The following is a 15,317-nucleotide window of genomic DNA, read 5'->3' as shown; positions in this document are numbered from 1 at the left end:
ATAAATCGTTTTTCCATTTAATTGGATGTGTGTAGATGTTTATATCAAATCTATATTATAGCATGACCTTACATGTTATGACCTTAATGACCTTAATTATAGAACATTATTACTGTACCAACATTTCAGGCGGTTGAAGTGTGATACAATATCAGGAACATGCATTGTTAAGTTTGTTGTGTAGATTACGTTACTCTTATCTTAAGTGGTTGAACGATGCTAAAAAATACATTAATTATATTCCTAAAATGATCATTAAAGAAAAGACAAAACAAAAAGTGTGTTAGGGTCAGTATTACATCAAATTATCGGGTTCAGATTCAAAATTAGACAACCAGCTACCCATGGCAAATATGTTCACAGTTGTTTGACGACAGTATGATTTCATTTGGACACACTTAAATAAACTACAGATAACAAAACAATAATTTATTTATTTTTGCATTTGCGTTCAGTAGTGTAGAAAGGCATTAACCAGTACAATCTTAACATCAAACACACCTATACCCTTAAGCAATTCTGAAGTCTTCAATCTGACAAGCAGCTTGTCAAGAACAAATCATGGTATAGCATGATATACTTACTATCAACTACTGAATTAATACTTATAAACTAAACGTACATCTTACGCAAAATTTGAACGCCAGAACGAATACCATTCAAACTCTTTAAACTCCAACTCTAACTACTAGTGGTGTTTCCACAAAAGAAAAAATATTCTAATTCACCTACGTTCAACCGAAATAAAATGATTTTATAAACATTAAAAAACGAATTCAAACAATCATATTTTACTGCAAATAAAGGACAAAGAAATCTTTTCCATCCGCAATATTTACCTGCAATACAGTGTTATTCTTCATTTTATGACACATTATTAAATACACATTTTTCTTTTACCTATAGTGTCTATATTATTAGCTAATTATTTACTTTTATAATTAAAAAGAATCCTACTTTAAAATCGTGCTGTTTTTTATTTGCCCTGTGTTATAAATATTTTGATTTAAAATATATCCTCGCATTTTCAGCATAATTATTCTTACAAAAACTAACACTTGGCATACATGTAGTTCACTATCCTCAATGTTTTATTAGTCTTCGAATATTTAGTTTATAATGCTTTTTATATTGATTATATTTCATTTTAGGATAACTTGTTCCATAAATTAAAGAGATTGATTTGAAAAATTCATATAAGCCTTAAAGGGTTCAACTCATTAAACAGGCGAGCTCAATTTTTTGCACACAATTTTTTTTTGGCTGTCTAAACAAACTGTGTGTCATGCAATATGGTAAAAATTCTTTCAAAATTATTCGTATCTAAATTAGACAAATTAGTATGTATAAACTATTCTTGTTCTTATCTCGCTTTTTAGTCCCGCTATTTACGATAAGAGGACACATGATTGGGTAAATGTCTTTGTCCAACATATCTCGTGACCAACTTGTCACCTGTTTTCCAGTTACGTTTTAGTCCACGATGAAACGACACGATGAAATTCGCGGGAGTTTTATACCAGTTTTCATTCCAGTTTGTGCTTCTCTTTTCTTTTTATTTGAATCATATGTCCACTGTATTTACACTGCTTATGAATATGGTCATAAAACATTTCAGAAACAACTGTTTCCAAACATATCTAATACAAGCAGTAGTGAAGAATCTCCATGTGAAACCAACACATCCTCACAAGCTTACAAAGACGAACAGGTTGTGCAACAAGTGGTGGCGAGATGGGGAGTTTACATCAACTTGGCACAAGGAGTACCACTTGTCTTCTCAAGCTTGATGTTCTCGTCTCTGAGTGATTCTTTGGGAAGAAAACCGTTTCTGTTCATTGGAGCCATTGGTTTGTTTACCAAGCAGCTTTTAATGACTCTAGCTATGGTAATGGAATGGAATATCTACTTGTTTGCTCCTTTTACTTTGATTGAAGGAGGAAGCGGAGGTTGGATTACCGTAATTGCGATCGCTTTTGCCATTGTTGCTGATATTACGAATGCAGGAAAACACAGGTCTTTTCTGATGACTCTCTTAAGCGTTGTTTTAGGAACTGGTTTTTCCCTTGGGACATTTGTGTCTGGATATATTGTCACTGAAATTGGCTATGAGTACTCAATGGCTGTGTCGTGTGGCAGTGCTGGACTTTCAATTATGATAATATGCTTTATTCCAGAGACAGTATCAAAAGCACAAAGAAGGAAATCGAATTTTAGCTGTATTGGCAATTTAAAAGACATGATTCAATTTTACACAAAAGATGATCCCTCCTCTCCGAGTTCCACAAGATTCAGATATTTAACTGCAATATTAGCTTTCTTTTTCATAATGGGTGCGAAATTCGGCGCATTTGCATTTGAAGTGTTCTATTTGCTTGGCCCTCCATTTTGTTTTAGTCCAAAGGAAATAAGCATATTTGAGACCATAAAAACAAGTCTTTCTAAACTTGTTGTTATACTAGGAATGAGGCCAATGCAGAGATGTCTGATGGACGAACTCATAGCTCTAATTGGTGTTCTTTCATACATAGCTATGTTTGTACTGTTTGGAATAGCACCAACGGAAACGTTTCTCTATATAGGTAGAGTATAACGTTTAACAATTCTATAGCATTATTTTTTTAGATAACTGATATGGCGGTACTCCGTTTGACACAAGACACTATTGCAAGACTTGTTAATAGTTGAAAGAACCACTAATGTTTGAAGGACAAAATTGTGATATATACACTATCGTTTGTTTCAGCTGTTGCTGTTGGATGTTTTGTATCGTGTGTTCCTCCAATTCTTCGCGCCATTATGTCTAAGATGACGCCCCAAGACAAGCAAGGTTTTTTACTCTTTTCAGAAATTATTTGTACAAAATTAAGAAAAACAAAATACCGTGTATCCGATAATTTTCGCGGATATCTTATTTTCGCTATTTTGCAATCTATTCCAAATTGCAAAATATTGAATACGTAGAAATTATATCCTGTAATATTTTCTGTAAGAAACTTTAAAATTCGGAAAAAGTGACTGGCACAAATTAAAAATTCGACATACAATTGGTACAAAATTAAGATTAAAACAAATATATATGGCTTGCTTGGTAAATGAAAACACTATTTCAACTTGTTTCAAGTATTATTAAATAACTTTTATAAAAGCACACAAAATATATATGTATATTAAGCTTTTCTCTTTTTAAGTAGCAATTCGTTGAATATTTTATATTGTATTCGAAATAACATTTAGACCAACGCTGTTACAAAGCATGACCTTTGGAAATTATCTGTGTGAATTTTTTTATGATTTATGTAACGACAGCGGTACAAAATGTTTATCAAATCAATTTTGAGCATTTGCATGCAGTTTACCAAGTTTGTAGTACTTAAAAAGATCAAAAAATGAAAGATATTATCAAACTGAAGTTGATACTAAACATGATCAGATATTTTTGTGTCTTTTACATTTGATTGTTTTTTGTATTAATCGTTGTCCTTTTACATGTGTTCTTTTTGTAAGTGCTGCTGTATTCTTGCTGGGTAGTTTTTGACTTTTTACAAAGTACTTTTTGTGTTTTTACAGGGTACTTTTTAAAGGTGTCTTTTCGGATATTAATGCTATTGGTTTACATGTGTTTGTTTTTGTTAATACTGCTTTCCTTTTATAGGGAAGTATCGCTGTCTTCTTACAGGTGTCATTTTTGACAGGATCGCTGTCTTTGTACAGGTCTCCTATTTAGAAGTATAGCTGTCCTGTTATAGATGTCCTTTTTGGTGGGATCGCTGTGGTGTCCTTTTTGGTCGTATTGCTGTCATTTTACAGTTCTCTTGTTTAGAAGTATCGCTGTCTTTTTATAGGTGTCCTTTTTGGTGAGATTGCTGTCTTTTACAGGTGTCCTTTTTGGAAGTATCGCTGTATTTTTACAGGTGTCAATTTTTTTAGTATTGCTGTCTTTTTACAGGTGTTCTTTTTGGTAGTGTAGTATCGCTGTCTTTTTACAGGTGTCCTTTTTGTTAGCACTGCTGTCTTTTTACAGGTGTCCTTTTTGGAAGTATCGCTGTTGCGGAGAACATATGTAACCTGTCAAGTAGTGTCATAGGCGGCGCCATCTACTCGGAAACTGTGGCTCTCTACCGGGGGACAGCCTATTTTGTATTAACTGGATTTTTGGTCTTGTCAGCTTTTCTTCTGTTGTAAGTACTAATACTGAAAACCAACATTTACATGCAACGACTTTATTTCGCAATTTATAGGAGATTATTTTTTGAGATCAAGCAATTCTATGAAAAATCACTTCAATGATTGACATTTCTGTTGTTATGTAGTTTTGTTGTTCATCCTATTTTTCGATGAATTCCTTTATCCTCTGTATTTGATTTCAACAAGAAATGATTTACATCTGAACAATAAGCTATAAAATAATTATATTCTCTTTCTTTCTTTTAGGGCTTTCATAAAGAATGATAAAAAGAATCACAACAGAAAAGATTATATAGCTATAGAATAAACAAGAGCCGTAAAAGATAAAACAACAAGAGGCCCATGGTCTATTGTCGATTGTTTACCTAAGCAACATTAGCAATTAAAACATCAGCTTAATAGAGTCATACAAAATATCCGGACAATGTAGTAGAATAGATGCTGTATAAAAAAAAATGGTGAAATATATTATGGTGAAAAGAGACAGTAATGGATCAATACATGAAACCATTTATTATTGTCCCATTGCAAATAGTGCATTTGGTATAGCATTTAGTGTAAACGTTATTTTATGAAGTCTATGTACTGGATTTATTGTGTATTTGTTATATAGTTCACCAATTCAACACTTAAATTAAAATGTTGAACTATCCATATACTGACTACACTAAGAATTTTTACTGCTGTGCCGAATTTTATAACCAATTCTCGCAGATTTATATAAGTAAATATATTTTTTCATATGTTTGTTCTTTACCATTTTTATTTAAGGAATAAGTCCCTTGGGCTTTATTAGATCTGATTACGCCCGACCGAAATTATCACCTCATAATATTCAGAGAATGATTCCTTATTACTTATCTTTATATAATTTTAAGCCATCATACGATTAAGTTTTTAAATGTAATTTAATAAACAAACCCCGCTGGCGCCTCAATTTGGCGTCATTTGAAGGTATGAGTTATATAGTATGTACAAAATTGATACGTAGTGTTGTCACAGGCAAATGCAATAGAAAATGTAAATATTTATATAGTACATATATCATGTTTTCTGACAATTGTAAATTTTTGTAGGTTGAGAACTAAGTAAGTTTTAGGAACTTGTGTTCGAATCCTTTGTACATTATATCTATATATTATCTACAATAAAATATTTTCAAACCAAAACTAACTACACACAATTCATAAAAATCAGTGGCCGATAGTAATTAATTACATGTAGTTGAAATTACTCCATTATTAAACGTGCCAAAAAAACTTAAACTTCGCGCATATATATTGGGTATTTTATGGTGCCGATAAAACGACTAATGGTAAACTTTACAATTATAATGTGGCAATATATTAATCACTTTTCAACTGCTGTCAATTGAACAAAAGAATGAATTCTTGGGTAATTCATGCGGGATATGAAGGTGGCGACACTGCAGAAAAATATATAACCTGCATTATTTATTTTTACATCTTTCTTATCACAAAATAATCTATTAAAAGTAAAATGTCAGTAAAATTACTTTCATTGAATATCAGTACGTTGGCAAAAGGACAGCAGAAGGAATTTGAGTCTGACTCATGAACGTTTCGTGCAGTCTGTTCTTATTCTTAGGTCGCTGTAGGTTTCGACCAATCGATAAACGGAGCGCGTGTAGATTTCAGTTCTGTCACTTTCTACAGAACTATGAATGATAATAAGAAATAAAAGGAATCATACTCTGTAAATGTAAATATTATTTGTGAAAAGCACTTTGAACAAACGAAATATTAAAATGCCCCCGCTGATTTCACTTTGTTTCAGAGAAGTCTGGAATGGAGAATGCTTGTAAATCTTAATTCAATCAGTGTCGCAGACAATTATACATCGCATGCAGTATATCTCCCCTAATATCGTTTTTATTGTCCCAGCATTAATGTGTTCGTTTTGACATAAAGTAAGCAAATTTAATGGACCGCCTGCATTTAAAGTTTTGAAATTTACCTTTTGAATAAAGTTCTTCGACGAAGGCTTAAGTTTATGAAATATCTCATAAAGGAACTCTACATCGCAGAATGCAACATCTTAAAATTCTCAGAATGCATCGATAATGAAATTGACCTTAGCATTAAAAGTTTGATCATTGAATTTTCTTTTTGCTGTGAAAGATTTTCCTGGTCATATTTAGAGACAAAGGATGTTCACACACAAAGGTGCAGATTAAAAAAGATCGAACTTACTTAGATCATGTTGATAATATGTGTGTGAGGGAGCGAAGAAGAGGTTGTCTGAAAAAGACGCGTATATAATGTGCAGGGACCAAATCGTTTTTGGCATATTTATACGAATTAATTCATAAAACTGACCCTAAATTTTGTTGTCCAGAGTGACCGTTGTGTCGTTGAGATAAATAAACACATTCTAAATTCGGCACTACGATTATCGCTGACAGCGGAAATAAAATGTATAATCAAGTAATCGAGATTATTGAATACAGAAATAATATACATGTTTTGTAATGCAGAATAAATCTTTATACTGTCGATCTAATAATGGAAACAGTGCACGTGTTTTTGATTTGTCAAATACTAGTATGCATCGTGATTAAAACTAAATCAATAATTTATATCCTTTCTTTCAAAGTCAAACAATCGCGCTAGGAAAACTCTTATAAATTGTGAAAATAAGAAAAAAGTCAACTACTCAAATATTAAAGTATGATTTTACAACTTTTTATTTGAATATTCACACAATTTTTTTCAATGGAATTCATTCAGAAGAAAAAACCCAGAAGTAAAACATTTAATTAAGTGCACGTGTTGATGGCAAAACACTCCCAAATAAACGCAAATTTTCTGGAATTCATTCTAAAATTAAAATATCAAGACAACCATTTTAAAAATGCCTGTAAATGATCAGATACAAAATATTTGTTTCTCTTTCTCTCTCTCTCCTCTCTCTTGGCCATCATGGGAGCGTGTAACCAACCATATATTATATGATTTTCACTCAATAACAAGGAGTGGCAACCATTTAACATACTATACTGACCAACTGATATACTAGAACACCATATGAATGTAATGGTGACCAATTGGTTTTACGCTATGACTCATTGTTTCATCATTCTAACCGTAAAATATAAATAAAGCAACAGCTATGTCATTAAAACCACCATTTAACGTGCGTTTGCAACCTTATAAATATGAGTTACCCACCATACGTTATATACTTTTCACCATATAACAAAGGCTGGTGACCATTTAACACACAGAAACGACCCTTTATTTTATGAATCTCACCATGTATTATGACGTACCAAACCTGAAGGCAGCGATGGCGTTCCATAGAAATCGATATATTCTTTTAATATCATAAACAATATAAATTGAATTTAAAAACACAAAGACGTGTTGGTTATTATTTTTCCACCAAAACAAATCATAGTATGTGCATTATTTTAGTTACCTTTTGACACAGCTAATCGCAAAAGCATTTTATATTCTTGAATACCTTCTTTCTATAAAAAATGTTTTGGACATACAAATCAACAATTCAATACAAACATGAATATAGAATAAGAATGGATCAATAGAGCGATTTGGTTTTTTACAATTGAGTGCACTTAGATTTTGGCGTGTAACAAAGATACGGATATGTATATTATTATCGAAAACTAATAGATCGCGATTATTCGAGATATCGGCAACATTATAAGGTCCCTCAACCATTTTCATTATATAAAACATATAACCTTTCAAGAAAAAGTAAGAACATATCCCAAAAGAAAATAGGTTATTTAAACGGTACATGCCTTCAGCTTACGGTTTGTTCCATTGTTTTAAGTTCGGGGTTATCAAAATGTAATGTCATAGGTGAGATAAAATCAAGTAAAGGTCGGTTAACGATGTAACCAAATACTGATATTTTTGGAAATATGATAATAACAGAACGGACAAACAAATAAGTTAAGGTAGTCCGTGACATTATTTTAAGATTCTTTGCATTTTGTTAGAAATTCGTACATCAGTCCAATCCTGTAAAGTAAAACAACTGTGTTGCTTCCTTGTTTAATTTTTTTCGATAAAATAAAAAACTGGTTGGTTTTTAATGCAGAAAAGCGTCCCTATTAATTCCATTTTTCTGGCACTTTAGTTTCTTTTCCTGCAGGTCTGCAGCTCCCGGTCTGAAAAAATTTGGATGGACGACCTGGGAGCTACAGTGCCTCCCATAGTAAAAAACTGCAATTTAAGGCGCACAAAAAATGCGATAGTTTTGGACTAATTAAAATTATTCCTACACAAATTCTGGGAAAACAATTCGTACCATTAGAATTTTCAGGCAATTCACTACTGATATCGTCACTTTACTTGCCCCTGACTATCTCTTAAACATGTTAACCGACCTCGGAAAAGAAGAATATTAAATCACGTCGAGATCGAGGGTCGGCATTTAAAAAAATAAACAAACTGCACCACTTCACTCTACGGGGCTGGTGATGTTGTTTAAAAGAATATCAGAGGCAAGTAAAGTGGCGATATCTGTAGTAAAATGTCCGAGGAATTTTTTGCAATCAAACATTTGTACAGAACATGCTTGGATAAATGTAATAGTAATGCATTGCAATGCATTACACGTTTTCAAAGTAATGCTAGTAATGTGTAATGCCACAAAATTAGAATTACAAGTGATGGTAATGTAATTCACTACTTTTCAAAATCTAGTGTAATGCTGGCATTACATGGCATAACTTTGCATTACTATGCTTATTTGTGCATGTTCACTTTAAAATATGTGATAAATAAATAATTAGCTGAAATTATATTTGATGAAATTTATTTTAAAGAATAAAGAAATAATTCTTGAGATAAAAATGTTTTAGTTGTATTATAAATTTTTTAAAATAAAGTTCATTTTTAAATTCTTAATATTGCAAGATATAACAACACAATTCTATAACATTTTTAATAGTGTGGTTTTTAAGAGTTTAAAATCATTTAATTTACTCCAATGCACCCCAATCCCCTTCCCTTGGCTATGTCCCAATAGAATAGAGGACAGACATGCACCTTTAATTTTAAAACAAAATGAATGCACTGTCCATCAATGATGAAAATCAAAATAACTTCCATTATTATAACCCATTTGAAAAGAATCCCCTCTCTCTCTCTCTCTCTCTCTCTCTCTCTCTCTCTCTCTCTCTCTCTCTCTCTCTCTCTCTCTTGTATATTAAGAACATTAGTTTGCACTGATAGAAAATACAAGATTCATGTAATTTTCTATTATTGCACTTAATATATATCCTAAGATAAAGATTGTCAAAAAAATTGTTTAGTCCCAGCTTCCACTGCTCCTGTAGAACATTTATTTAGTATAGCTGGGAAGATTTTCAAACCTAACAGGATGCAGGATTCTGTACTACAGAATGTGTTCGGAAATGAGATTAATCAGTCCAAAACTAGCGAATTTTTGTTCGCCGTAAGTTTTTTTTTACTATGGGAGGCACTGTAGCTCTCAGGTCGTCCATCCGAATTTTTTGAGACCGGGAGCTACAGATCTGCAGCTGGTTTCTTTTCTACCTTTTCATTATTTATTTTAATAAATATATTTCTTTAGAAAGTCATGCTCTATACCTTTTCTCCTCAACAAAGCAGAAGCAACCAAATCCTTTTAACGTCTTAGCTACTCGTCTTGTGCCACAAGGCTGTATTGCATTGAAGAAACCCTGTGAAATATACATTTTTTAAATTCTTCTTGTTCGTGGTTTTTAGTCATCAATAAAAGATATAGATGCAAACCTTCAAATATCACAAAAACAAAGTCTTATAGGAATATTGAAAAAGGTAATATTAAACTGCTATATAATACTATTAGTTTCTAAATGCGCAAACTGTAGAAGCCGAATAATCTAGTTCCAAGTACTTTACTGCAAATAAGATGTCAATATACGACGTTTTTATACATGTACCCACACTTTCTAAAAAAAAGTTCGGGTATATTGTTGTTACCCTGTTCCGTCCGTCCGTTCGTCTGTCACGTTTTACTTTCTCAAACTGCTCTTACATCTTATAAACCAGCAAACTGAACTCTTGGAGTTTGATTTGGGGTTTGATGTTGTTTGTAAAAAGGTTTACAAATTCTCTGTTAGTCCTGGGGGTCAAGTAATTTGTAAAAAATGACGTTTTTTCACAAAAAACCTTCTTCCTCAAACTCCTCCTACATTTTCAACAGTAGACAAATCATCTCTTGGAATATGTTAAAGGGTATCCTATAGATGCTCAATAAGGTTTCGGAATTTTTTTTTTATTAAGGGGATCAGTGGGCAACAAAAATGACCTTTTGCAAAAAAAGTATGGTTCCCAGACCTCCTCTTACAACTTTTGGAGTAGCTACTTCATCTCTTGGGATATAATTTGGGCTGTATTATAGATGTGCATTAAGGTTTAAAAAATTTAAATTTCATCCAGGGAGTCAAATACTAGCAGAAAATTGACGTTTATCACTAAAACAAACATAGATCCAAGAACTCCTCTTATAATTTAATGGATAGACACATCATAACTTGGGATATGATAAGGACTGTCCTTAAGATGTGCAATAAGGTTTTAAAAATTTAAATTTCATCCAGGGAGTCAAATAGTAGCTGAAAATTGACGTTTATCACTAAAAACCCATAGATCTAAGAGCTCCTCTTATGATTTAATGGATAGACACATCATATCTTATGATAGGGACTGTTCTACAGATGTGCATTACGGTTTTGAAAAATTAAATTTAACCCTGAGGCCCTTTACCTACACACCTTTTGATGCCCTTTAAGGATCAAAAATATATATGGTTAAGGGGTGGGGATCTCAACCGTTTTCGAGATATTCGTGCACTTCCTGTTCGAGGGGGGTCACGACCACCCCAGGGGCCCATGACCTACATACTGTTTGATGCCCCTTGACAAAAGGAACAAGAATATATATGGTTTAAGGTTGGGGATCTCAACTGTTTTGAAGATATCAAGGGACTTGCTGTTTGAGGGGGTCAGGATCACCCACAGGGCCCCATGACCTACATAACATTTGATGCTCCTTGACATCAGAACCATGAATATATGTGATTTAGGGGTCATGATTATAACAGTTTCTGATATATTTGGTAATTTCAAATTCCTGGGGGGTGGGGATGCCCCCCAGGGGTCAGATCAAATAAACCCTATATATTGCCAATAACAGTCAATATATGATTATGAAAACCCTTTATTACATGTATTATCTTTGTCCGTTTTCAAGTTACCATTTACAATAGAGTATAATATTCTTCCTACAAGGTTCAATGTTAGACCCCACACCCTTTTGAACCCCCCCCCCCCCTGAAAAGTGGTTGTCTAACCCAAAATGAGAAAAACCAAGCCATGATGCACAACTAGATATGCAGGCCTATCATAGAGTTTTGTACAATTCTGTTCAGCCATCTCTGAGAAACAAGTTCAGAGCGGGAAAGAAGAAAAAGAAGAAAACGAAGAATAATAATATATGTATTAAGAACCATGCAAAAACAATAAGTCTCCAAATTTCACTCGGGAGACTTAAAAAAGAAGATTAAATAGAGATAGGATCATGACCTACATACCATCTGAAATGCCTTGAACAAAGAAACATTAATATGTATAGGATATATGATTCAATTTAAGAACCCATATATAAATCAATCATCTACATGTATGTTTTGTAATACTTCCTATATATAATCATGTATTAGTTTGTGTTTTGTTCTATACTATTCATGTTCATGACTGTAGTATGACTTAGTCTTATTTTAAATTACCGGTAAATTGTCAAATATATGACTTGGAACCCCCACCCCCAAACAAACTCAAATATAAACTATTCTCCCCCCCCCCTTAATTGTTGCATGATCTATTAAAATCAAAATATAAGTTGGGTGTCTAAAAACTTTTATAAACTGGTAAAAAATGTTATTCTTAAAAATAATTACATTACACCTTGCATACTTGACAAATGATCTCTTGAGATATGATCAGAGGTCATATTTCTACCTTGGGATCAATAACTAATATTCATTGACAAGTTAAAATTAATAACAATAAATGATTCAAATTATAAATGTTTATACTCCAAATCCACCCCCCTCCCCCTTATTTAACCAGGTTCTATAGATTCAGTCTTCGATCTTAACACATTCTTACATGTGTACAGTAGAAAATTTTAAATAATTTCTTGATCTTGCTTTTTCTCTCCTGATGCACATTAACATTTTGGAAATTGCTTAATTCATTTTTTAAGATTTATAAACAAAATGTTATATGCATGTGTATTCGCCTATTTGGGGCAATTATAAAGTCTCCGAAACAAAGCAGTGTCATCATTGGGCTAGAAATTACCTACATGGATCAAACACTACATATACTTTATTATTCCTAGTTCTTGAATGTCAGAGTGTCTCCAAGGGGGCATAACCTATATACAATTTGACGCGCAATGACACAAGAGCAAGAATGAATTATATGGTTTAGGGATGATGATCTCAGAAGTTGCAAAATATACTATGTATCATCATTTCCTATTTCATAAAGGGGGGGGGGGGGTTAAAGACAACACCTGGGGGTCATAAATGTACTTTACACCATATCTTCCTGTTTCGTGGGGTCAGAACAGTCCCATAATGTTATGGCTTACCTTGTATTTGATGAATTATAATACGTTACGAAAGAAACACTCCTTCCTTCCAATTATAACTAATATAAAAAGGATAAGTGTCTACACTTACTTACATGTAGTACGCAAATTTAATACGAAATTGTTTATACGGGGTCAATATGGGGTCAACGAAATAGTATAAGTCTGACAAAAGAATAACTTTTGCAATTAAAATGACAGAAACTTTACAAATGCGATAGAATAGGTAACAATGATAAGCTTACCGCATTTAACTATTAAGAGATGATGATACAGTATGCTGTCAAAGGGAGATCACATTTAGAAAGTGAAAGTAAAACCTATGTGTGCTGGCATCTCATTATATTGTGCTACTGCTACTACATGTATTATGCTTACCTATATTGGTCAACATCATAATGATAATCCAATTAAAGCAAAATAATGAATTCCTTTAGCTGATCTTAACTAATCCTTTTCTGCATATGGAAAACACATACATGTTTGTTTACACGTGAAACAATCTAATCGAAGAGCTGGGTAAAACTTGTACCCGCTAATGAGACATGCAGACCTGAGTTGTGTACGTAACTTCGGACAAAGATCAGTTATTTGTAACATGCATGTATTTTTATGACCTATTCTTCAAAACCCCTTGCACTATTCTATTAGGTAAATAACAGCTTTAAGGTGGCGCAGGACACCTGCATATTGTGATGTATACTTCCTATTGAGATAAACACTAAAGTATAGATATTGAAGCGAGCATTTTATTAATGTATTTTATAGCAAGAGTTATTTCCCTTTGATTTATTGATTTTTTTGATAATTTAATTAATGTTCCCAATAATGACCAATGAGTTTGCTAATTATTTTTATACAATAATAAATATTCTATGTAAATAAGTTGTTATGTATAAGTATTTTTGAGATAGGTTAAGATGGTTTGTTTGTTTTTGTTTTTATTTTCCATTTTAAGATACCACAAATTATTTTAGGCCGGCACTTATATAGGGACAGTGTCTAATTCATTTAAAAAAACGCAGACTGTTTGGGGTTAAACCTGAAGAGGTACGGGTAGATTGAGTTTTTGGTCATCCCTGCTCTTTCTAATCTTCGTATGATCTAACCTACGATACAGATTGAGAGGTCTTCCCTGCTCTGAATCGCATTAATACAAGTGTGTGGTCATCCCTGTTTGTATTGGTGGTGATTGCTGCGTAGCACTAGTGTGTGGTCATCACTGCAGGAGTTCTGGGCTTTCTAGTGCAAGTGCGCGGCACTCCCTGCTTGCGTTAGGTTGCGTTTTGGCGCAAGTGTGCGGTCAACCCTGCTTGCGTTAACGTTGGTATCTGTTGAGTTGCGTAGGTGTGCGGTCATCCCTGCCTGCGTAACGTTGAGTCCCTATATATGTGCAATAGCGGTGATTCAAGTCTGCACTTGTTAAAATTGGCAGCAATCAGGGCTATCCGATTCTATCTCGGGTACGGGCCTGCGGGGGAACACAGGCAGTGACGCCCCTGCACGTTACAATATTAATTAAATATTTACCCCCAGAATAATGTTACCTAACATTGAAGCGCAATGGGTTAGAGCGTTTACATGTCTGTAAGAGCATTGGAGTCTAATGTGTATTTTTGGTAATTTTACTATTGATATAAATGAATTTTCATGGGCAGGGGGGGGGGGGGGGGAGGGGTCTCGTCCCTTTCACTCCCACCCCTTATCTAAATCTGTGCACACGATGATGTACATCTGAAACCAACAACCGCCACGGGGAGGGGTATAATTTAATTTATTAATAATTATATAGTCAAAGATAAGATTATAAGTAAGATTATATAGGCAAAGAAATTTTTAATTTTTTTTTAAATAATTATATAAACCATTATACTTTATATGACATGAAATGTTAAGATTATTGATTAACTGAAAATTCACTGCAAACAGTTCAACCCTAAATTGCACATAAAGTGCTGCTCATGTGTATTATCATATGGGAAGGAATCTCATGCTTCAGTTATGAAAATTATAATTTTTAGATGTATTACAGGAGCTTGCGTGTGGCCTTCAATTTTAATTAAACTGGTACAAAACAGTGTTATTTAGGGTCAAACACTTGGTGCGGGTATTACTTTCTAATGACAGCATCTAGTTTTTTATTGATTTCTTCACCATGGATTGTTTACTTTCCTTTTTATCTGATGAACGATTTGGATCTGCCATTGAATATACTGTGAAAACGTCTAAAACAATACTGTCATCTTGTATGTATATCATTAGTCATGGGACTTCTGAGAAAAGATTGAATACCTCTAACAGGGTATGAATTTTCCACACACCACAAACTAAAACAATATACAAGGAACACCTGTAATCAAACCACCTTATGTTTTACAATGGAAGGTATCAATAAAACTCGGCAGAATTATCTCCAAATTCTAATTCCTGTTTGTGCTTCTAATTTATTTTTACTTACAGCCTATGTAA

At 33.2% G+C, this 15,317-nt stretch overlaps 1 protein-coding gene across 1 annotated transcript; it reads left to right on the top strand.

Moving 5' to 3' along the window:
* Positions 1–1,483: 1,483 nt before the first annotated feature.
* Positions 1,484–5,138, top strand: LOC128178090 (proton-coupled folate transporter-like). The gene is made up of 4 exons (XM_052845100.1): positions 1,484–2,582; positions 2,747–2,830; positions 4,025–4,181; positions 4,435–5,138. Exons 1-4 carry the CDS (start codon positions 1,484–1,486, stop codon positions 4,493–4,495), a joined length of 1,401 nt encoding a protein of 466 aa, XP_052701060.1. The 3' UTR covers positions 4,496–5,138.
* Positions 5,139–15,317: the final 10,179 nt, after the last annotated feature.

The sequence above is a fragment of the Crassostrea angulata genome, chromosome 3, assembly GCF_025612915.1.
Source record: "Crassostrea angulata isolate pt1a10 chromosome 3, ASM2561291v2, whole genome shotgun sequence".
NCBI classification, from domain to species: domain Eukaryota; kingdom Metazoa; phylum Mollusca; class Bivalvia; order Ostreida; family Ostreidae; genus Magallana; species Magallana angulata.
This window is presented reverse-complemented; position numbering and strand designations above follow the sequence as displayed.

Excerpts from the sequence above, each read along its gene's own strand:
- LOC128178090 (XM_052845100.1), top strand. The coding sequence starts at position 1,484 with ATGAAACGACACGATGAAATTCGCGGGAGTTTTATACCAGTTTTCATT. Across the intron at positions 2,583-2,746 it reads GGAAACGTTTCTCTATATAG|CTGTTGCTGTTGGATGTTTT; the intron begins GTAGAGTATAAC and ends CGTTTGTTTCAG. Across the intron at positions 2,831-4,024 it reads GACGCCCCAAGACAAGCAAG|GTGTCCTTTTTGGAAGTATC; the intron begins GTTTTTTACTCT and ends GTCTTTTTACAG.